Source organism: Zeus faber (assembly GCF_960531495.2).
Source record: "Zeus faber genome assembly, chromosome: 9".
Lineage (NCBI taxonomy): Eukaryota > Metazoa > Chordata > Actinopteri > Zeiformes > Zeidae > Zeus > Zeus faber.
This window is the reverse complement of record NC_137197.1, coordinates 19,662,542-19,687,541: the sequence shown is the minus strand read 5'-3', so window position 1 is coordinate 19,687,541 and position 25,000 is coordinate 19,662,542. Positions and strand designations below refer to the sequence as shown.

Genomic DNA, 25,000 nt, shown 5'->3' with positions numbered 1-25,000 from the left:
CCCTTACCCTAACCCAACCCTACCCCTACCCCTAACCATAATCCTAACCAAAACCCTGACCTTAACCCTAACCCGAACCCTAACCCTAGCCCAAACCGTAACCCTAACCCTAACCCTAACCCTAACCCTAACCCTAACCCTAACCTCAGATTGAATCAAGTTTGAAGAATCATTGAAAACAGCTGCACTTGGATCCTGTACATGAAACCAGTGTCGTAACTGTGTACTGTGAAAATATATATGGTCCGTAGCCTGAGCCCTAACCCTAAACATAACCCAATGCTAACCATAACCTTAACCCTAACCCTAACCCTATCCCTAACCCTTACCCTAACCCTAACCCTAACCCTAACCCTAACCCTAAACCTAACCCTATACCTCCAACTATGCCCTAACCCTAACCCTAACCCTAACCCTAAACCTAACCCTATACCTAGCGCTAACCCTAACCCTAACCCTAACCTCAAATTGAATCAGGTTTTATTTAGGGTGTCTCTGGGGAAAAAGGGTTGATAAAAGCTGGCCTTGGATCCTGGACATGAAACTAGTGTCATAAGTGTGTACTGGGAACAAATATATGTTCCCTAACCTAAGCCCTAACCTAAACATAACCCTTACACTAACCCAAACCCAAACCCTAAACCGAACCCTACACCCTAACTCTAACCCTAACCCTAACCCTTACCCTAACCCAAACCTTAACCATAGCCCTAACCCTAACCCTAACCCTAACCCTAACCCTAACCCTAACCCTAACCCTAACCCTAACCCTAACCCTCACCCTAATGCTAACCCTAACCCTGGGGATGGTAGCTCAGGAGGTAGAGCTGGTGGTCTAGTGATCTAAAGGTTGCTGGTTCGATCCCAGGCTCCTCCTGCTAGCATGCTGTAGTGTCCTTGAGCAAGACACTTAACCCCTAATTGCTCCTGATGGCTGCGTCCATCGGTGTTTGAACAATTGTAAGTCGCTTTGGATAAAAGCGTCTGCTAAATGACTAAATGTAAATGTAAATGTAAACCCTAACCCCAATCCTAACCCTAACCTCAAATTGACTCAGGTCTCTGGGGAAAAAGGGTTGATAACAGCTGGCCTTGGATCCTGTACATGAAACCAGTGTCCTAAGTGTGTACTGGGAACAAATATATGTTTCCTAACCTAAGCCCTAACCCTAACCCTAACCCTAACCCTAACCCTAGCGCTAACCCTAGCCCTAACCCTAACCCTAACCCTAACCCTAACCCTAACGCTAACCCTAATCCTAACCCTAACCCTAACCTTAACCTTAACCCTAACCCTAATCCCAACCCTTACCCTAACCCTAGCCCTAGCCCTAGCCCTAACCCAAACCCTTACCCTAAGACTGTCTTTGGATCATGTACATGAAACCAGTGTCATAAGTGTGTACTGGGAACATATATATGTTCCCTAACCCTAACCCTAACCCTAACGCCAACCCTAACCCTAACTCTGCCCTCTGGTCCTGTACATGGGGGGGATGGTAGCTCAGGAGGTAGAGCTGGTGGTCTAGTGATCCAAAGGTCGCTGGTTCGATCCCAGGCTCCTCCTGATAGCATGCTGTAGTGTCCTTGAGCAAGACACTTAACCCCTCATTGCTCCTGATGGCTGCGTCCGTCGGTGTTTGAACAATTGTAAGTCGCTTTGGATAAAAGCGTCTGCTAAATGACTAAAAATGTAAATGTAAATGTAAAATGTAAAAATGTACATGAAACAAGTGTTATAAGTGTGCACTGGGAACATATAGTTGTTACCTAACCGTAACCCTAACCCTAACCCTAACCCTAACCCAAACCCTTATCCTAACCCTAACCTTAACCCTAACCCTAACCCTGGGAACATAAATATGTTCCCTAACCCTAACCCTAACCCTAACCCTAACCCTAAACCTAAGCCTTTTCATTTTTTTTCTCTTCTCTCAAATGCATCCTACCAACGGACATAGGTGCAGATGTTGATTTAAAGGAAAATTAAAACCTTCTTAACCAGTTTATACATATATTTTATATATATATATGTTCCCAGTACACACTTATGACACTTGGGTGGTGAAACTTCCACATATATATATATATATATATATATAAAATATATATATAAAGTATGTATACATATATATATAAAGTATATATATACTTTATACTATACGAGACGTATATATATATATATATATATATATATATATATATATGTGCCATTTTCACCTCCCAAGAGGCATTTTCAGGGCCCTCTGGCACAGAGACACAGACAACGGAGTTGTTAACCCCAGTTTGTGTATTGTGTATTGTAAAGAGTGGGCTAGCTGGAATTCCCCCAGGAGTACATAGACATATGTCATGACACTGGCTCCTCTCCTGAGCGTGTGTGAATGGGAGTTTTAACCTGTTGCTCGTTAGACCATCCAACGAGAAACAGGTATGCAGCCACTCTGATCCCAATCACCTAGATCCAGGTCAGGTTGGCTGCTCACCACACCATCCCCACACCACAATATAGTTTTTATTTTACAATGTGATCGGTAGATCTGTGGCCGAAGACGCAGGCGCTACGAAGAGGAGAGCCAAGACTCCAGACCAGCGGCATCGGGTGATGCTGTTATCACCGCTGGACCCATCATCACCAGGAGCGGTGCGTAAAGATCATAAAAGTCCAATAAAAACAAATCTTAAACACCACCCCCCATCTCTAATTACTCATGTATTAACTTCTAGACATAATAATCGATTAATTACGTTATCCAAATTTTAACAGATGAAACTCCAGCCAGCAACTCCCAACTTGGTAAGCATAGCCTTGCATATGATCCCATAGAGATCCACGAATTAAGAGTGGAGTTAGAGTTACGCTAATTAATAAACTTATTACTTATCATACTATTACGATATGTTACAAAAGGCCACAGAATGTCCCTGTTTTCAGTATTTCCTGGTGGTTTGGTGTCTTTCTCCAGCTCCATCCAGTGGCTCCTCCTTGCCCCTGAACCCGATGACCATCGCTCTGATCTCGGGCGTGGTCATCCTGGGTGGGGTCAGTGTGGCCCTCCTCCTCCTCTCGTTGCGGCTCCACCGGAAGTCCCACCCCTCCACAGGGACCTCCTCAGGGGTCTGGAACACCACCTTCAAATGAATTAAATGTACCTTTTTTATGTAATGATCCACTTATCGACTATCTGCATATGCATTACATATGTGGTCTTTATATGAATTTAGGATAACGCCTATTCTTAATGCAAATATAGTGATTTGACTATTAAATGTGTGTATGCCTCTGCCCTGTTTCTTGTTTTGTTTGATCCCTCCTAGGGCAAGAGATAGCCAATAGGGACACAATGAACCTAACCCTAACCCTAACACCCAACCCTAAGCCCTAGTCCTAACCCAACACTTTGTTTCAGGTTAGGGTTGCTTTTTGTGTTGTGTGACATTATAATTTAATAAGTCATACAAACCTAATTTCGATTTTAATAACTGAGTGGAGATAAACAGTAAGCTGCATGAAAAATAAATATTTATTTGGATTTATTATTCAAGCAAAACAAAAAATTATATACGTGTAAATAGTGTAGGGCGTGAGTTAATATTTATGAACTCTTTATGAAGTCTTCTGTTTGTTAATTTAATATGGATGTATAATCCTTTTCCATCGTGACATTTTTTGAGCTAGTGGAAATATTTAATTTATATAATGTGCGATAATGTAAGAAATTGTTAGAAATTAAAACAGTTTATGAGTTTCATAATCACATTCTTGTATGTGAAAATGACGCTTAAATCATTCTATCTTGCATTATTCTACTAAAATCCCTCACTCGGTTCAATTGATAAGTTTTTTTTTATTTAAAAGGAAATTTCTATCCATATGTGGAAACGTATGCATGTCCTTGGAAACACACACACACACACACATATATATATATATATGGAATTTTTCATAAAAGATTTTATTTTAAAACTCTATCCACATGGGGTATTCACTTATCTCCTGTATATTGGAAATATAGATTGTGCATCACATTTATTTATACATTTTTTTATTCATAAAAAAATGCTTTATCCTTTAGAATCGACAGCATTTCTTGGGTCCTGGACAAAAATAAAGATAACATTACAGGCTCTGCATCTTTGAGAACAACCCGGACCTCGTTCCCCATTGTGCGTGTGGTCGCACAATGGGGAACGAGGTCCGCGTTCTTCGCAAAACCATATGCTCTCTTGCAGTACTTTATTAAATTTCATGTTGCCATGCAAAGGGGAGATCTTAGCACACACAGACACAAAGCTACGTGGTCATTGTCTCACCGTGTAACCTTGAAGACGACCATGTGTTGGGTTTCATAATATGCCTCCAGGAGAAGGACCAGAGAAGCTCGGCCACAAAAGCGAATTGTTCGCGCTTCAACCAAGGCAGCTCCGGCAAAGTGACTCTGACCCTGTTTCTGTCCAATCCCAAGAAAGCGCGGTGGCCAAACAAGTGCTCGGCTTAAGGTATATAAACAACCGAGCCGTGCTCTCCCCAAATCAATGTGAGAAGGAGACTGAAGGTAAGATTCAAGAAACTCACTCAGATATCCCGTGTTATGCTACTTTAGATATCTACAGTCAACCTTTCGCTTTTGTGCTGGACAACTTTGGATTATGCGTCTTTATTTTGGACCTTTCTCCACACGTTGACCACACTGGTGATCCAGGTGTTTTTCTGCTGCACCTTGTTTTGGACCTCACTGATCTCTTGTGTCCTCGCCGCAGCTTTCCTGAGAGGGCAGATCGGGGTGATGGCTTTCATCACCTTCCTCATCCTCACCTCCTTGTGTATTGTGGGCCGAGAGGCCCTCACCCTATCCGACTGTGGAGTGCACGCCAGAAGACCAGGTAGACGTACTGATTGAATTTTATTAATACATTTTTTTTACCTATTGTGGTTCAAATGTAGCATGCACTTCCACATATTCGCATTGTACATACGACTTTTCGTGGATTACATTAGGTGCGATAGATACTTTAGTCAACCTCCGGAAAGAGGGTGCAATATTACACCAGCACAGATCAAATAAATAGGCAATAGAATATAGAAAAAATACAATATAAAATATATATTACAATTGCCAATAAACCTAAACAAATTAACAATAAACATCTGTATCAACAATTCATTATGACAAAAGTGGGAAATTGTGGGAAATTACTTGGATATTTTATGAGTGCTATACAGTATTGTACTAGTGATATTTACTGTGGTTTCTATGAAGAAGATGCTTCATGAAATATAATGAGCTGGAAAAAAAATTCAATCTATTCAAGTTTTTTGTGCAATTGAACAGACCGTACAGGTCATCTAGAGCGCAATGGCATTTTCTTTTTTGTGTGTCGGTTCTATTGGTGGGATCTCTATCGCTTGAATGGCATTGATTCATCACTAACGGCGACGCCGCCTTATGAATATAATTATCATTATATTTCATCAGAATACACTGATATCTCGGTGGTCTGCGGCACCTCAGTCATCGACCTCGCTATCCAGATCTGCCCAGCCGTCTACACCGGCTACAACGAGAGTCTGTTGATCCTGAACCACATCCGAGACAATGCCAACTGCCAGGGCTGGCTGGACAACTGGGTGTCTCCTCCGCTGCTGAGGTTCAGCTTTCCCATCCGAGAGGGCAACGCCTGCGGGAGCAACTTCCTGGTGACGATGCAGTATCAGTGGAGGCCTCCAGAAAGGCACACATCCTCAACATTTGGTCTAATTGAAGAATCTAAACGAAACTTATTTACACTGCGCTTACTGTACGCCCTGGACAAGTTGAGAGGGTTAGACACCAAGATACAGTTTACTCCGCATCAAGTTACTTCCACATTTACGTACAATGTTGTGGCAGTTTCAGGGACCTTAGGCACAGAGACACAGATGATGGGGTTGAGGTAACACAGTTTATTGTGGAGAGGAGGGCTTGATACAACAAGCCCCAGAAGAGATGGACGGGTCATGACAAGGGCTCCTCTCTCTTGACTGTGAGTGTGGGGATGGGGGTTTTACCTGTTGCTCGTTAGACCAACCAACGAGCAACAGGTATGCAGCCACTCTGATCCTGGATCCCCCATTACCTAGACCCAGGATAGGTGTGGCTGCTCAAACCACACCATCCCCACACCACAAATGTTAAGAAGATAGCTGCTTTTTGAGGATTTTGAGAGAGTAATCAAGCTTAATCGGCTTTAATGGTATAATTCTGCCACTGTGGTACTGTATTTTGATGAGCCGTTGATCAAATGATTTACTTCCAGTGAGTGACCCTGGCACTGTATTCCAGACCACCAGTGCTCCTGGGACGGGGATCTTCTCCGACTTCTCCGACATCCAAACGGTCAACGTGAGCGGAGTGGTACGATCCTTCGACCTGACCATCGGCACAGTCACCTACAATGCCGAGCTGAAGTATTTCTACTCCTGCACCTACCCACTGGAGTACCTTGTCAACAACACACAAGTGGACGTGTGAGTATGCTTTACTGTTCTCAAATCCAATTGCAGACACAAAAAATTGCCTTTTCCTGAGATTTCCTTGACCTAGGAGTGGGAGATGAGGTACTAGTCACTGTATGTATTTGAGTGCTGACAATAACCTTTGTTTTCTCATAGGTCTTCCTCCTCCATTGCTTTGAAGGACAACAATGGGAGCTTCATTAGTACCTTGAGCATGGCTCTGTATAAGGTGAGATAACACACACTTCAACCAAAAACCCTTTCACATACAGAACCTTCCAATTGCTCTCTATCGCTCTGTCACCAAGCCAACATCTTGTGTGTGTAGTATATTGAACTTAACTACAAAGACCTTTCTTCTCGATCAGGATGAAAACTACACCACTCCGCTGGTTATTCCACCTCTGGGCATTGAACTGAGAACCGACATCTACGTGCAAGTGGAGGCCTCCAACTTGACTTCCCAGTAAGAGACTCTATCCTTATAAACAGGGACCCGCTGAGTTGACCGATCACATAAATAGACAATCCTCCAATGAAGCATCCCTCTCTTGTAGCCCTCCCAATGAGCGGGTTTTGATAGACAGTGGGATTCATAGGACCCCGCCTGTAACCTGGGGCCTCTGACTTGGTGCCGGGCACCTCACTCTCTCTCCTCAGGTACTTCGTGCTGCTGGACCGCTGCTACGCCTCCATCTCCGCCCAGCCCACCAACTCCACGTTCTTCAATCTCTTTGTCTCGTAAGTTCAAATCAGATCGAACCGAAGAAAATGCAACATGAGTTGAACAACGTTTCTCGCTCCCTAGGCCACGAAATACATGCAGGCGCCATTTAAAGCGTTTCTGCGGGTTCCGCTTTTTTCGAAGTTAAACTTTTGGCCCCACCTCGGGGGGCGCGGGCGTCTCGTTGTTTAACCCACTGCCCGCCTTTCTATCATTAATACACTGTCTGTATCTATCCGTGTGCTGTGCAAAGGGGCACTTGTGAGGTTCGGCTTTTTTTTTTTTTTTGTTTTTTTTTAAAGGTGCTCCATAGATCAGCAGACCACCATGCTGGAGAACGGGGACAGCCAGAAGGCGCGCTTCCACTTCCCGGCCTTCCGCTTCATAGAGCAGCAGAACGAGACCGTCTCCACCTACTACCTGCACTGCATCACCCGGCTCTGCGAGCGCAGCACCTGCGGCACCTTCAAGGTCAGCGCCGCGCTCTCTGCGTTCCGGGGCTGAACTTTGGGTTAAATATTGAAGGGATGGAGGTCTCCAATCTGCTAATGGATTTAGGGGGCATGTCCCAATGTCTGTTTCATGATGGTTTCCCCTGAATATGAAGCGGTTGGTTCGGCCTCTGGTCTGGTTCTTTTCATAAATAAAGAGCATATGTAGAGCACATCAGGGCATATATTTATGCTGTGTTTGCATACATAGTGCATATACAGTACCACACAGTAGCATCAGAGTGTGTTTCATAATTATCATAATAATCATAATTATAATCATAATTATAATCATAATCATATTTCTAAAATCATTCTATTCATATGGCACCATTCATACACAAACTGCAGCTGAAAGTGCTTAAAAAAGAACAAAAGGAAAACAAACAAATGAAAACAAGCACATGCAAAGTGGATAAAAGGCAGCTTGAAAGTGCTTCAAAAAGTGCAGTTAGTATATTCACATTCATATTTCCACACACTTTCATAAAACAAAGCTCCCACGCTCCCTGTTGGAAATCTCACACGGTCCGCTGCCACCCCAAAATCCACAGCAATGCAGCAACAGGAGGCGGAGGAGCGTGGAGGCCGTGGTCCAGGAGGGCATCACCGAGCCCTCCCTGCTCACTGTGGCCGTCAAGACCAAGGCCGAGAACCGTACGTCTCCCTGTCTGTCCTCTCCCCGTCTGTCCCCTCCCGGTCTGTCCCCTCCCTGTCTGCATGCACGTTTTGCACCTTTTACTCATGCACTATAGACTCTCTGTTTTCATCTCTCTCCCTCTCCCTCTCTCTCCCTCTCCCTCTCTCTCTCTCTCTCTCTCCCTCTCCCTCTCTCTCTCTCTCTCTCTCCATCTCCTCTACTTTTCACAAGTAATTTAATATCTCAATATTCATTGAGGTCAATCAATTCAACTGACACTGCAATATATTTCTTCTAGCCCTTCAGTCCAAAAATGAGGATAGTATGTTGCTGTTTTTTCTTTCTAATTGGCTGAGACTCTTATAATGAGGTATAATGTCTTAATGTCGTAATTATTTTCGTATAATATGTGATTTTTTTTCTTCTATTGTTGTGCGCAGCATTGTCCGGTGGCCAGCGTAGTGAAAGCGGTGCTTCTGTCGGCCTGGGCATTGCTGTGGCGGCCCTCGTCTTAGTTGGGGTTTCTGCCGCCCTGATGTCTGCATCCTTTTACCGAAAGCTCAAACGCACGACCTAGCAGTGACTTCAACTGAAGCCGAAAATGACTGAAAATAAAGTGCTGTCCTATCTTTATCCGGTTAATGTCACAGAGTAGATATAATAACATTCACATCAAACCGGCCATGAACAAGAAAGAAAGCAAGAAAGAAAGAAAGAAAGAAAGAACGAGATAAGACAAAGTCAACAGATAAATGTCAAATATTTCTTGGAGAATTAGGGTTGAAAAAGACTCTTCCTTTCTGTGTATGAACCATGCGCATGGATGACAGAAAAAAAAAGTAGTCTTAGTTTCCCCCGAAAACAAGACAAAAGTCTCTGCTGTCCATTGAACTATTGCTGCATATAATCTGTAGAATGCATGTGTGACATTTTAGATGCATATTGGGTTTGTCGCTACACAGCGTTCCATTGTTCATATATTTCTCTTAGGAATTAATTTTAGATTCAAGGCTTTTAAGACTTACTTTATAAAAGACATTTCTATATAATATTATATAATAATATCATATAATATCATATAATATTATATTATATTATCAAAAGACAACTGTGGTAAATTATCCTATTTATTTCCAGGGTTAACACACACACACACACACACACACACACACACACACACACACACACACACACACACACCGATCAGCCACAACATTGACAACACCTGCTTAATACTGTATTGTGTAGCTCCCCCTCGTGCCTCCAAAACAGCTGTGACTCGTGGAGGCATGGACTCCACCAGACTCTGAATGTGTCCTGTGGTATCTGGCACCAAGACGTTAGCAGCAGATCCTTTAAGTCCTGCAAGTTGTGAGGTGGGGCCCCCATGGATCAGGCTCGTTGTTCCAGCACATCCCACAGATGCTCGATGGGATTGAGATCTGGGGAATTTGGAAGCCAAGTCAACACCTTGAACTCTTTGTCATGTTCCTCAAACCATTCCTGAACAATGTTTGCAGTGTAGCAGGGTGTATTATCCTGCTGAAAGAAGCCACTGCCATCAGGGAATACCTTTGCCATGAAGGGGTGTCCTTGGTTTGCAACAATACTTAGGTAGGTGGTACATGTCACATCCACATGAATGACTGTTGGTAGGTACTAACCACTGCATACCATGACCACCCCACAAGACCTGCTTTTTTGGATGCTCTGACCCAGTCGTCTAGTCTTCACAATTTGGTCCTTGTCAAAGTGGCTCAGATCCTTACGCTTGCCCATTTTTCCTGCTTCCAACACATAAACTTCAAGAACTGACTGTTCACTTGCTGCCTGATCTACCCCACCCCTTGACAGGTGCCATTGGAACCAGATGATCAATGTTATTCACTTCATCTGTCAGTGGTTTTAATGTTGTGGCTGATAGGTATGTATATTGTACACACTTATTGAACAAGTTGAACCATTGTACTGATTCGCATGACACTTCATTCCAAATGACTTGGGTGTTCGAAAAAGTTTGTACATCTCCATGCCTTATTATTGGTATTATTGTTATTTTTTATTATTATTAAAGCCTGTAGAATACGGAATGTGAGGTTATGTCTGTCTATTCGATGCACGCTTCAATAACAGCACGCACACTCATCATGCGTATGTCAGCATTATATAGACTGTACAGGAATTCAAACTGAGTAATCTGTTTGTCAAGAAACATGACACACACTCCATTTCTTTTCATTTTTCCGTCCATAGTCTCGGATGTCCCTGTTGTGTATAGAGATATTAAGACGGACTTCCTCAGGAATTGGGACCGATTTCCCGTATCCTCCACTAGAGGGCGTGTGAACACAATATTTCAAATATGATAATTGCGTGGATGGCGTTTCATTCATGGACTTGCAGGTTAACATACTGTGCACATTACATAATTACAAACAAAGTGCAGTGCATCTCTAAAGAATAGGCAGGACAAAAAGCAGTACAGCCCATATGTATCTGTAATATACATACTGTGTATATTTATGTATAATTAGATATAATAAGGACAGCTCAGGTTGGACAGTTTGGTGGAAAAGTGAGGCCAGATTGAGATGGGAAGGGAGAGATGAGAGTTACGTTGGGAGAAGGATGCTGAGGATGGAGCTGCCAGGCAAGAGGAATAGAGGATTAGAGGAAGGCCAAAGAGAAGGTTCATGGGATGCGGTGAGGGAGGACATGCAGGCGGTTGGTGTAAGGGAGGAAGATGCGTAGAACAGAAGGTGTTGGAGGCAGATGAGCCGCTGTGGAAGAAGAAGAAGAAGAAGATATAATATGTTAGTTAATATCTTAGGAATCGATCTGTTTGACGTCACCTTTGTCTTCCATCTGAACAATGGCCTTTTCAGGTTTCGTACCCTCGATAAAGTTCATATTCAACCTACGAGGCCGAAATGGCTCAGAATGTCCTCCCCCGTTTCTCCATATTTCCATCTATCTCTGTTGGAAAGGTAGCACCGCCCCGGAGGAAAGTGAGATCCCTCGCACAAAAGCGAGGCTGTGCGCAAGCAGCTCAAGTTGAAAAATGATCTAATTACTACCCCTCACACTGTTAAGTAGGCCATGACAAACTCCATGACGAGACGACCCACTTCTTGGAGGCATCGGCGGACGGATCAGCTGGCGGTGGAGGTACAGCTCCATCATGATGGAGCCGGCCATATAGGAGGCATAAATCAACCCCCCCCCACCCGATTTTTTGAGGAACGTCCCTAATTTAATTAAAATAACAAGGCAAAGCGTGCACCAGCGTCCGTGCGATCGTGGGACACATTAACCTTTGGAACAAGCTGGTGTGCTCTCTGAAATCTTAATAGCCGGCGGGAGTGGAGGTGAAGAGAGGCTATAAATCTGGCGCCGCTCGGCTCCTCGCGCGGTTGGAATGACATTGGAGCGGTCGTAAGACGCCATGCGTGATTATCAAGTCACGCCGCTTCATCGATCGACTCATCCCCGTCCGGAGCACTCTCATCATGCCTCGCTGTGCATTAGCGCGATCGTGGATTTCATTCGGCTCCGCGAAAGGAAAAGAAAAAGGTAAAAGGAAAACACGAGGCCTGCTACGGAAATGGGCGCGGCCACCACGAGGAAGTCTCCATAAAGTTTCCGGTGGGCGGCGGCTCACGATGAAAGTGCTTCTTTTTTTTTTTTCTTCTCTCTAATTCACGGCTCATTTCTAATTAATATTCATCCGGTCTGTCTGTAGGCTATAGATTTGATTAAGAAGACAGGACAATTATGAAAATTTGATGAACCAGCTTTTAATGTAGGTCGGGCATATGAACATGTACTGTCTGTCTTTATTACACGGAATAAATAAATAAAGCTGGCAGTTCTTCAACCCCCCCCCCCCGCCCTGGAATTCCAATCAGAGTTGCACCAATATGACTAATTGTCATTGGTTTAGGGCGGATAAACACAATAACACTTTTTTATACTGAGAAAACCAGGGGTGGGTGAGACTGGCTCAGGAAGGGTGGATGGCAAAGCCTTATTATTTCACGTTGAACCGTGTTGTTCTGCCTGTTTGTCGAGCGCGGTGTCGGACATGGCGGGAGCAGCGAAGCCTCACAGTTTGTGTTACGCGTCCAATTAGAGGAGAGATTTGGGAGGCGCTCGGAGCGGTCGGAGGGGGGGGGGGGTGTCAGGGGCGTCCGAGGCTTCCTCCGAGGCTTCCGCCGAGGCTTCCGCCGAGGCTTCCGCCGCGTTCGGCTGCGGGCGGGGCCCACTCGGCGTCCATCTAATTGAACAAAACATCCGTGGCGGGAGGCGCCTTTCCCTCCCAACGACCCCCTCACGCCACGCGGGCTCTCGTTCCCCCACCTCGTTCACCGCGGGGGCAGAAGGTGTGGAGGATGCTGGCGAGCCGCTAAATAAAGCCAGGGCGTGAAGGGAGAGGCCCGGTGTGGGCTTGTTAAATGTATTGACCTACACTGTTCATAAGGGGCAGTGGGTCGGGGGGAGGGGGGCAGAGCGGCTCGTCTCGGAGTCGGGAGGGTGTTGGTTCACTCCCTGTGTCCTTGAGCGAGCCACTTCACCCCCTTACCGCTCCCCGTGAGTCTTGCACGGCTCCCTCCCTGTGTAAGTTGTGTTTTCGTGGCCTTGGACTATAAACGCTAAATGTGCTAATATTATGTGTCCAAGAGTCACTTTCCTAACTTTTAAACAACAGAAGTGTCTTTGAGGTCCGAAACCCTCCCCGAAATATATTAAAATGCTATCCTGAAAGCATATAAAAGGGCAAACAGTTTGAACAAGCGGTCAATGAGGTTACATCTTTTCATTACTTTTAGACTCTGTGACAAAATAATTGTGATTGCCCTTTTAATTTCAATAAAAATCAATTTAAAAAAAGCGCAAAAGGTTTTATTTGAGGGAAAAAAAAATTTAATACAGAAATAAAGCATTCCTACATTCACACCTCCCTCTCCGTTCCCGCCTCTGCTCGTCCGTATATACGTGCGTTATCTCACTGAATCTCCTCCACTGATCCAGTCGGTCTTTGCTGTTTGCCCGGCGTGGCCCGCGGGGGCGTTGATGGAGGGCTGCTCCGGTCCGGTTTAAGGTTTCTGTCCCAGTGCAAACAGCGGCAGAGAAAGATAAAGAGAGGCAGGCGGGGGCTAAATCCCGCCAAGAGTAATCCTGTGCAGGATGAGTGAGCGGCGTCGCTTCAGCTCCAGGACTCGTGGATCATCAAAGTATGGACCTTTTGGGGAGAAAAGAAAAAAAACAAAAAAAACCCCTGGTGGAATCTGTGAAGAAGCGGAAGGAGCGGGCCACCCAGGCGAGGGAGTATTAAGTGTGATCAGCAACATGGCGGCTCGGAAGCCCCCGGAAGAGCGGAGGAATTAACTCCCGAGTCCGTTTTTACTTTAAAGTCCCGGGATGAGAGAAGCCCCCGACGCCCGTTTCCCGTCTTTGTCCTTGATACACGTCCCTTCTCGTGACTCCAGATCAAAATTTCACAGCTGCCTCCGTGTGACTCCCACGTTTTTTGGGGGTTGTTTTTGCCCTATTGTTGTGTCTTGAATGATTTCTAACACCCCCCCCCCCTCCAAAAAAAACAAAACAGTGGAAAGTAGGCAGCAGTCACCTTGTCACACGTCATCTTCAATTATTTGTCGAGCTGTCCGTCATCCTTTGAAACAGAGGGCTACTTGTTAATGATTGATGCGGCACCTTCCTTAATGTGATGGATGCACCGGCTGCTGCAGGACGGGACGGGTGTGTGACCTACCGGCTCCCCCTCCCCCGCGGCTCGCCTTCTGTCTCAATCCCCCCCCCCCCCCCACCCCACACCCACCCCCCCGCTCCCTCCCTACCCTCTTCCCCTGCTTTTTGGGGAGATACACACGCCTTGTGTCCATCCACGGTGGAACAAAGGCACATTCAATTTAAGCCCCATCAATAATGTACTGCCAGAGGGAACCCGGGCGGGTGGAGGCCCCGCCCAGCCCACACCGAGGCATGGTCATATCAAGGCTCTTTTTTTTTTTCTTTCTTTCACCTTAGGATTTGTCGCTCTGAATCATCACTTTTCATGACACTGTTTTTTTTTTTTTTTTTTTTTTTTTTTAGGGGGAGGGGGGTGGAGTCCTGTGGAGCCACTGGTGATGCTTTCATTGTACTGGAGTCTTGCTTTTTTTTTTTTTTTTTTTAAGATGCCGCAGCTCAATAATTAAAAGACATGCTTTTATCTTGTGTCAGTATGATTCCATACTTTATATTTGTGTTTTTTTTTCTTCCACAGGATATATCCTGTCCATTGCGAAAACACAAGCCTGCAAGACAACGCTATGCGGCTCCGCGCTGTGAGGAATCCATCACGGGATTTTCAAAGCATTTTCACAAACATAGATCTTAGGTTGTTGTCAGGGAAAAAAAAAAAAAAAGTATGCAGGTGACAGCGCCTAATTTAGATTTATGTCGACACCGTCGGCTTAAGAAAAGTTGAAATGTGCTGTTGCTGACAGGAAAATTTTATTGAATCCTTGTATCTTTAAAAGTGGTAATCTGCATGATTATTTTGGGAAAAAAAAAAATCCCATATTTGATACTTATCTCTTATTCATTTAGCTTGCACCTGATTAGAACCTGCCATTCAATGTGTTTGTGTTATCTGCTCCTCTATATGCTGCTTTTCATTGTTGGCGGCAGGGTCCGCCTTTCCCGCCGACAACGCGCTGATCGGGGCTCGCATGAGCAGTGGAAGGCGGCCGCCGTGAATTCGGTAAAGCAGCGTAGCTCGTAGCGGTCAATGAACTGTCGGCATTTATAAACGCTCCCCAAACGCGAGACAGCACCCTCGGATGAAAAAGTATCCCTGGCACCTCGAGTGGCCAAGAAAACGCCCCCAAAAAAACAAATCAAGCGATCCGAAGAGGGCAAACTGTGGAGAAAGAAAAGTGACCCCAAGAAGCGAGAGAGCAAAAAACGGATGTTGGAAAAAAAAAACGTTCCCTCTCGAATGGGATTCTGGGACTTGAAATCCAGCCGACACAGACAATCTCATGGATTTCCACTTTCATTCAATAAATCACCGCAGACGACCCATGAAGCGATGACCATGTGTTTTTGATTCGTCATGGGGTGTCATCGGCCTGCGGTCATTAAGTAAGTGATACGACTCAATAGCACGGGCAGCAACGACAGCTGCGGTGCGTCACCAACGCCCCCGGCCCCCTACAGCACCGCATAGTCGGAGGCAGTCGGAGGGGACCCCCGACCTAAACCCGCGCTAGTGGGCTCCGGCGCTGGGTGGCCCAATTAACGAAAGATCGTCCAGCATGAGGAGCACTCAGAGCCTTTCTGGTGAAGGAATGCATGTCCAATTGGCCTCTCTCCAACCGCTAATTTAGCCTCGGTGCTGGAAGGAGAACCCGTCGACACATGGCACTCACACACACACACACACACACACACACACACACACACACACACACACAGACAAATGCGTCCACTCATGGTGTGGAAATGCCCTCTGACACAACTTGGCAGGGAGAGGCAGCTTTTCTTAAATCCGTTTGTGGGCACCGAGGGACCGCGTTTCATAATTCATGGTAGCAGCCAGACATCCAAAAAGAGGGGACAGACGACCCTCGGGCGGGCGGGGGGCTGGCCGGGCCGAGCCGGCCCTTTTTATTATGCATTGGATCTACGACTCTAATTCCGGTTGCAAATGTCGGCCGCCCTGTGATTCACTGGGAGATATTATTTGCGTTAATATTTCCCTCACATTCGCGTACACATATGCCTCGGCACCTAAGTGGCTCGGTGGGGTTTTTTTTATATTATCGAGCGCTCAGGAAAACAGTTATTAAAACCTTGCTCGATGGGTTTGTTCCGAGGGAGAGGGGGCAAATTGCCGAAACGAACAGCAAAAACAAAAGAAAAAAAATGAAAAAACATTTGGATAAATCACGCACACGACACAGAGTCCTCGCTGAAGGACGCCGCAAAAATGTGATTGATTTGATTTCGCCGCTTTTTCGGGAGGGCAAAGTTATTTTCCCAAATAGTCATTAGGTATTCATATATTCTCTTGTGTTCCCTCCGTTCAAAAGTCAAGTTATCTTTAAAAGTCTAACGTGGTGCCGTCAGGTTCGCCAGTGCCGAAAGTGTGATAAAGTTGAAAATCGCTCACACAGAAAAAACAAACTTTTATTCCCCCCTTGAGGGAAGTAGTTTCTCCTTTATTCTACGGTCCCACAAGTAGGTAAAACAGTCGGTAAAAGATTCTCAAGTAAAGCAAAGAAAAAAAAACACAAAGTACATTGACTTGGAGGACAGACAGACAGACAGACAGACAGACAGACAGACAGACAGACAGACACACAGATAGATAGATAGATAGATAGATAGATAGACAGACAGATAGATAGATAGATAGATAGACATAGATAGATAGACAGACAGACAGACAGACAGATAGATAGATAGATAGATAGATAGATAGATAGATAGATAGATAGATAGATAGATAGATAGATAGATAGATAGATTGATGGAGAGAGACAGACAGACAGACAGACAGATAGACGATAGACAGATAGACGATAGACAGATAGACAGATAGATAGACAGAGAGACAGATAGATAGATAGAGAGATAGATAGATAGATAGATAGATTGATGGAGAGAGACAGACAGACAGACAGACAGAAAGACAGACAGACAGACAGACAGACAGATAGATAGATAGATAGATAGATAGATAGATAGATAGATAGATAGATAGATAGATAGATAGATAGATAGATAGATAGATAGAGAGATTTTAAGTACTAAAACAGAATTGAGGATAGAAAAAGAGCCTGTAAAATGTAAAATGTCTACGGTACAGGACCTATAGACTTATGTATTTCTAGTTGTTTTTTTTTGTTATTTTTTCACTTTTTCTCATACTGCTCATGCTCCTACATCATAGAGATACATTCATAGTCTCAAAATGAATGGAAACACAACATAAAAGCATAAAGACGATTGAGAAAAAGAGTACACACAAAAGCAAAAGTATAATATAAACGCTCTTAATATTTACCGACTTGTTTACCGGTGTACTTGCCAAGTCTCTCTTAGCTGCTCTTTGTTGTTGTTTGTCTGATAATGACCCTTTATTGGGGCTCTGTAAAATTAAGGGTTACCGAAAAAAATCGCGTCACATCTTCCCTCCGCGCTCCGCATTAGTTTGTTTTCTAACTCCTCCTCAGCCGCAGCCTATTTCCCTTGATTTCCCTGGCAGACCCCCTTTCCTTTTTTTTCATTTCCAAAACAAAAAATCTGATGAATTGTTTCCGGCAATAATTATTCTTGAGCCTCAAAGGGATGAACTGCCTCCCTCCGAAAACAGACGCCCTCTCTTGCGTTTCGTCACCCCTCTGCTCCTCATCCTCTTAACTCATTTCAAATGGCTTGGTATATTTAACAAGATCTTTAAAATATGCATACTGGATTGCTCTTTTTTTTTATTTTTTTTTTATTTTTTGTTTTTTTGATTTGATTTGTCGTCGTTGTTTATTTTACTTTGTTGACTCCATCTTGTCAATGTATCCCTATTTAGAAAGTCTGCATGCAAATTGGGCGGTGAATATGAGTTTCCCCCTCCCCTTGTGGGTGTACAGTGTATGAACACACATTTGTATTCATTCTTGTAGAAGTGCGGCGGTCCAACTGCATCCGTTTGTTATTCACCCTCTTTCCTTTCTCTCTCTCTCTCTTTTCTTTTTTTCCCCAGCATCGTCTCTCTCTCTCTACTCCTTTGGGTGCATGTGCATGTGATGTTGCGGTACGGCACACTGGGGGATGCACGGTACCCCTTTGTTTATTGTTATTTCTGCTCAAAGATCTGCTCCTGTGTTTGATGTGTCTGCTGTGTTGGTGTTGTTGTTGTTGTTGTTGTTGTTGTTGTTGTTGTTGTTGTGTTTTTGATGTGCGTGTCTGAGAGAGAGAGCGAGAGAGAGTCTGTGTGTGCGTGCGTGCGTGAGTGCGTGCGTGCGTGCGTGTGTGTGTGTGTGTGTGTAAGCCCACAGGTTCGTAAGCTGGTGTATACATCATATTCTCTCCGTCCTTTATTTATATACATTAGCTTCATGGTCGAAAAATAAAATTCAAAAGTGGGCTGTTATCGCGGACACAGATTGAGCCTGATCTTAGACCAAACCACACTTTTAATCTGGACTCGCTGACCTTGCCTTGGCCATTCTCAGTTATGGGTTAAAATGGTCTGAGATTCCCCTTGGTTTACATAATCTGATTTCCAGAAGGACGATTAGAGCTGATCTAGGTCTCAGGGAATCTTAAATTGAAGTTTTGGCTTAATGGGCGTGGCCTCCAGGTCGACCGGGTTGATCTGGACTAAGACCAGCACCAAGACCAGACAGAAGGAGCCGACTCGTCCTTAACTATCTTAGTCTCGGACTTCCATGTCTCAAACTATTCAATCTTTAAATTAAGCAACGTCGCAGAAAAGCATTTTTTAAATTCTGGATTAATTTAAGTCTGTTTATTTTAGTCCAGATTTATATTAAACCACCCCTTTAAAGGGGACCTATTACACTTTTCCTTATTTTCTGTCATATACATAATGTTACAATGTGGAATGTCCATATTAGACGTGGCCAAAGTGTCGAATAATGAGAAAGTAATCGCTGTGAACAAAACACTCAGGCTTCCAACCGCTCTGAACGTTCGATCCGCTGCGTTTCTCCAAAAAAAGAAACAATGAAAATATAGTTTTTTTGTTTTTTATTGCAGATGTATTTATTTTATTTTATTTTATTTTGTTTTATTGTCCGACGTTCACAGGAAACAAAAGTCCCAGTACGTCCCGGTGCGGTGTCCGTGTCTCCCACAAGCCTGGTGCAAGGCAACAAAAGTCGGAACTAACTTTTAAATGACGCCTAATATGTAGAGTGTAGATTCAGCACCTGGATCGCTTATTTCTTGCCTCAAATTTGTTCAGAAACAGATTTTAGTGTACTGATGAGGTGAAATGAGAGGAAGTTTACCGAGTAAGTAAAACGGAGCGCACAGTAAAGTTCAAACGCCATTGGCTCACAGAACCCAGAACTTGTGCTCTAACCCCATTGGCTCAGAACGAGGGGCTTGGCTGCTCATTCACAAGTAAAGCTTCACACACTGAAGCAGCCCATTTTTGGAACAGTCCGGGTTTAGAGGCATGTCACAATCGCTCGAATGCATAATCGGAGCGGTATTTTCTCCAAAAAAACATCTAAAACATGTTTTGCGGACCTCAGGGACCTAAATTAACATATGTAAAAAGGAGCGTAACAGGTCCCCTTTAACACTAACAACCCCACCACAACCTCTACACAGTTTCTGCCAAATCCTCCAAACGAATGGATGATATGGATATGGATCGCTGATGTCATTCATTCATAATAAACATAATTTGTTTCCAGTCGCTGCAAAAATAAATAAAACCTTTAACGCAACCTCTGTTAACATGTTGCAAATGATGTTCACAGCAACGAGATGCTGTAATGTAATGCAATGTTATGCGATGTAATGTAATGTTATGTAAAGTAATGTAAAGTAATGCCTTGTTATGCAATGTAATGTATCGCCAAGTAAAGTAAAGTAAAGTAAAGCAAAGTAAAGTAAATTAAAGTAAAGTAAAGTAAAGTAAAGTAAAGTAAAGTAAAGTAAAGTACAGTAAAGTAAAGTAAGGTAAGGTAAGGTAAGGTAAGGTAAGGTAAAGTAAAGTAAAGTAAGGTAAGGTAAGGTAAAGTAAAGTAAAGTATGGTGAAATAAAGTGACGTAAAGTAAAGCCGAGCATAGTAAAGTAAAGTAACGTAAAGTACAGTAAAGTACAGTAAAGTAAAGCAAAATAAAGTAAAGTAAAGTAGAGTAGAGTAGAGTAGAGTAGAGTAGAGTAGAGTAGAGTACAGTACAGTACAGTACAGTAAAGTAAAGTAAAGTAATGTTGTGTCATGTAATATCAAGTAATGTTAAGTAAAGTAATGTAAAGTAATGTAATGTAACTTGTCTTCTTCTTTAGCTTTGATAGAGTGTTCTGGGTCAAAACCTTTAACCTCTGTGCGACGTGCTGGCTTGTGTATATGTAATGAACATTATTTTGTAATCGGCTCAGATTTGTTGATTTGTTGTGAACTGAAAAAATTAAAAATAAATTATAACAACAATCTCTGAGCCGAACGTGGTTGCATGAGGAAATTGCATGTGAGAGCATTGTGAGTGCGCCTCCCCTGTTCCCCGCTCCGCACCCTATTTAAGATGCTGGAAGACTTGGGGATCCCTGTGGGAGTTGCTGAGAAAGGGAACCCAAAACACAGCGACTCAGCGCACCAAGACCTTTTCCCTCCCCATGACACATTTGCACCAAAGAGAGGGGTTTATCTTGTTTGGGAGACGCTAGATGCGAGGTTTCAGCATCCTCTCTGCAGCTCAGCGCCGCGAGTGCCAGAGGCAAGGCACATCACTGGCGTTTGATTAAAGATTTATGCCTTTTCAGACATGTTTCTCTCTCATTTTCGGCGAGCCTTATCTCCTTTGCACTTTGCTGAAAACTGTGCAATATGGGGGGAGTGCCTGTTGTCCTGATTGTTTTGGTAATGACTCCAGTGTCTGTAAGGGCAAACAACGGATTGACTATCCACTTTGGACCCATTTAAATAACGGAACCACGAAATACACGAGGGGCCGATAGCGGAGGAAATCGCTTCCGCAAACATTGATTAAAGAGACTTGGAAGTTCAGTGCAGAGGGAGGATTTTTCCATCAGCGCCTTTACTAAAATGCTTTCTCTTTGACGGACAGTTTGGATTATCTCCTGTAAACGCCTGACTGGTCCGGAGTGCATTTCACCTGGATTCAGACTCCATTGCAAACAGACGCATATTAAGCAGCAGGTTTTTTCGCGGGTTCTTGCAGGTGTGTGGATAACACGGGGCCCCGTGCTGTTTGCCAATCGGCCGCTTTGCTGCCATCCTGCATGTGAAAACGTGTCACACGAATCACGGAAGAAAAGCTAATAATTGCACCCGGGTACATTCGAAAAAAACCTCCCAAAACGCCACGCCGTGCCCGCCGCCCCAGCACATTGAAAAATAAACAAAAAAACGAATCCATGAAAATTTTGTGGCCCTCTTGGAGATCCCATAATGATAACGCACGCGTGTCAATTTGTCTGCTGCCCTGCTGTTGCCCGGGACGTGCGCAGCGCCCGGTAATTGGTCCCTCTGTCTGGGAAGGAAAATGCTAAGCTGACTTTCAGCCGCCCTAATTCTCCGCCGGTCATTCTGCCGGAATATAACGGGAAAAGAAAGAGAAAAAAAAGCGCAGCCGAAGAGACTTCCCTGACGAGACGTTAAAAGTAAATACGGCCGTAATGAGGCAGAAGGTGTGCTCTCCGACGACGCGTTCCAATTTTAATGGGTTTTGTTGATCTTTGATGGGGGGGGTCGCTCAAAGTTAATGGATGGAAGGGTATTAATTTGATCTGCAATCGATCTCGCCGTGTCCAGGGGCTTCTATTTTTAAAGAGGGAAAGAGAGGCCGTCGCGTCATTATCTCACCGTATTGACGCAGGCGACTTGAATAAAGACTGTGAGGAGGTTAGCGAGCGAATAATCGATCGTACAGGGACACAAACGCGTCTTCGTCGGTGGTGAAGTCGGAGGATTCAGTGCCGAAAGGTAGCAGGCGGCGGAGGACGCAGGCTCCCCGGGGGGGCTTCCTGGGAAGGCTTCTCGAGACGACCCCTGACCCCCCCCGTCAGGGGATGCGGCCGGTGCCGGAAAGCGAAACCTCCTTTTTTGGGATGGCGAGACGAGCCCGGGAGGCCTCGTGGGAGACTCGGGGAAAGCGGTGAAACCGTCGTTTTATCCGGGGGCCCCGGCCCGGCGCATTCATGAGGCTGTTAATGATGTTGCCGTCTGTGACGTGGCGCGTAGGAGACGGGGGACGCCATTTTTATTCGCTGTCTTTGGAGAAACGGCGAACAGGGACGCGCGGGGGACGCTCACTGCCCTGAAAAGTCTCGCGGTTTTGGCCCTAAGCAACCGCGTAGAGTGTTTATGCCAGCAGCCGGCCCTGGTTTTATCAACCCTAGAGACAGAGATACCGACGTGGCAATGGCTTCATAACCTCTACTTACGTAACCTCGGGCCAATCAGACATGGAAAAAAAACGGCAAATAATAACCGCAGCTTCTGGAGTCAGCGTAATCACAATGCAGGAATTAAAGAAACGGCGAAAGAAATCGGCGTGCATGAGCACTGAACCATTGCACGCATATCAGCGAGGGACGCTGGGGGAACGGAGCGGTGGAAATCGGCCAGAGCCCGGTGTAATGTGAACCGCCAATTATGCCGTCCACGTCTCGCCGTGGATTAATGGTTTGTTGTCCCGGCCACGGCGGCATGAAATGTGGCTTCATCAGTGGTCCGAGAAGGTAGAGGGGAGAGAGAGAGAGAGAGAGAGATTCAAGGACCTTGACTAATTGTTCCGATCTCAGTTTGAATGTGATTGATACCGACCCGAAAGCCAAAAAGGCCAAGCCCGACGCTGACAAGACTGAGAAGTACAGATGCGTCACGGTCACCAGACACGCCCGGACACCTTCCGCCAGAGGCGGATTCCTAAGCTCCGCCTGCGCGCCGGGGCCGCCGAGCGTCACGTTTTTTTTTCCCGAAGGATTTTGTTTCCTCGAGCCGTACGGAGGGAAAAAGAAAGAAAAAGAAGAAGTGGATTCTCTTTGCGCTTCACCTCGTATTTATTCCGAAGCCGTAGGTGGGGTTTGCGATTCCTGGCGGAGGGGACTGGACTGGTCTTTGATTTCGTTTGATGTTGTTTGTGTTGTTTTTTTTTTGTGTGTGTGTGTGTATTTTTTTTTTCCGGAGCACAGGCTCGATACTAAAGTATGTATAAGCACGCGCGCGCGTTCCTTTACTCCTTTGCGGACAAGAAAAAAACATATTTTTATTTGGTAGAACAACCTATTTATTGACTTGAAACTGTCGATTTCACGGTTCCTCATCCGAAAGGAGGAGGGAAAACAAATCGGTGAAAAAAACAACCAGACGGAGAAAGGATGACGATTAAAGAGGTAATCTGAAATTCAAATGTAAACAACATGGAGACCCTGCCAGAGATGGTTGGGGCTGTCGGGAAAGAAAAGCTTCCTTTTTCGCGGCTTCAAAACAGGGATTTTTTATAGGTTGGACACTCAGACTAACCATCGATGACATCACTCCGATTTTTTTTTATTCACATGAACGATTAACGACCATGTGATCGATATTACACAGTGAAAAAAAAAAACTGTGGGAAAATCGAGGAAAATCAACAAGCGGCAGCGGTTCATTTAGCAAGCCCCCCTCTTGATAATTGGATAAATGGGGGTTGTGATTAAGCATCGACTAATGCAACTCCTTTGAGTGGTGCCTTGAGGACGAAGTAGGCCACTCTTTTTTTTAAGAATGAAGCGCGTTCATCAAGCGTGGCGGCGTTGAGAGAATTTCAAAATAAAGGGCCGAAAATGTCACAGCATGTTCATCGGATGGAATCGAACTTTTCGTCATTCCTAGTCGGTGTGGGACCCTCATGAAGACCGTCTTGATGTATATACCGTCTTGTCGAGGAATGTCAAATAATATCCGTGCAAACCCCAAAACGGGTCTGGTGTTGCTCCACGGTGCCACCGAGTCATTTGCATACGCAACCAACGCAACAAAGAGCGAAAAAAAAAAAAGGAACCGGAGTGGTTCGGCCCCTGGACTCGTTTAAAAACAAACACGTAACAACACGGGGCAAACGGAAGCGCGCCGACTCCAAACACAAAGACGGCGATGGATACAAAAGCGCTCTGAAAGCGTGTCTAACATGCGGGACACGTATCCGGGGGTCGGCGTCGTGGCTCCGGGCGCGTCGTCGGGTCAACCCCGTCCCAAACAATGGAGTCTCGTATTTCACCAAACACCAACAGGCTGCGCCGTGTGCACGGGTCTTACGGCAACATTGTCATGGACACAGCGTGAGCCGGGGAGAGGGGGGGGCATTTGGTTTCAAACAGTATTTATTGCTATGCTAATGTTAGCCTGGGTGTGGGTGGGGCGGGGAGGGTGGAGGGGCGCTGTAAAAGGAGGGTGGGGGTAAGATGACGTTTACTGTGCTCCCGAAAGGGGCCACAGGCGGGCCCCCCCTGTCGTATTCGGAGCCTGGGGCGTTATTATACAGATAACGTCAGCCTGGCTGGAGCCAAACCTCACCAAACAACCCACCTCCACCCCCACCTCCACCTCCACCACCGCCACCACCATCCATCCATCCGGTGGACAAACACACAAACTGGTATTTCTACCTGTAAACAGCCCCCGGGGGACACGAGACACCCGAATTACCCAAGACCTGGGTGTCGCGTCTCTTTGGTTTCCGCTGCTCTGTTCGGGTCCTTCAGCTTATCTGATGGAGTTGTTGACAGAGGGCTAGGCTCCGCCCGCGCTCTTCTATGGGGATTTAACATGGAGGTCGTGTGGTTTCTCGGGGGATGTAAGATTCTTGTAATGAAGTGTTAAATAACTTTTGGATGAAAAGTAATGAACACAGTGAATCCAGCAGCAATCTACGTTTGG

General features: G+C 45.1%; 2 protein-coding genes across 2 annotated transcripts in view; both read left to right on the top strand.

Moving 5' to 3' along the window:
* zpld1b (zona pellucida-like domain containing 1b) overlaps nucleotides 1-3,142 on the top strand; it is a gene marked incomplete at both ends in the record, with an annotated part of 7,081 nt that extends 3,939 nt beyond the window's left edge. Inside the window, 3 exons of the mRNA XM_080007265.1 lie at nucleotides 2,539-2,644; nucleotides 2,768-2,797; nucleotides 2,967-3,142. Coding sequence (XP_079863391.1) covers nucleotides 2,539-2,644; nucleotides 2,768-2,797; nucleotides 2,967-3,142 — 312 coding nt within the window. The remainder of the gene's footprint in view (nucleotides 1-2,538; nucleotides 2,645-2,767; nucleotides 2,798-2,966) is intronic.
* A 1,212-nt stretch (nucleotides 3,143-4,354) lies between these two features.
* On the top strand, nucleotides 4,355-8,928 carry LOC307234818 (zona pellucida-like domain-containing protein 1; the record flags this gene model as incomplete). Its single annotated transcript, XM_080006681.1, has 10 exons — nucleotides 4,355-4,556; nucleotides 4,762-4,884; nucleotides 5,478-5,698; nucleotides 6,324-6,508; nucleotides 6,653-6,725; nucleotides 6,865-6,962; nucleotides 7,157-7,237; nucleotides 7,523-7,691; nucleotides 8,266-8,368; nucleotides 8,792-8,928. The coding sequence occupies 10 exons, from the start codon at nucleotides 4,355-4,357 to the stop codon at nucleotides 8,926-8,928; spliced, it is 1,392 nt and encodes a 463-aa protein (XP_079862807.1).
* Between the last annotated feature and the right edge of the window lie 16,072 nt (nucleotides 8,929-25,000).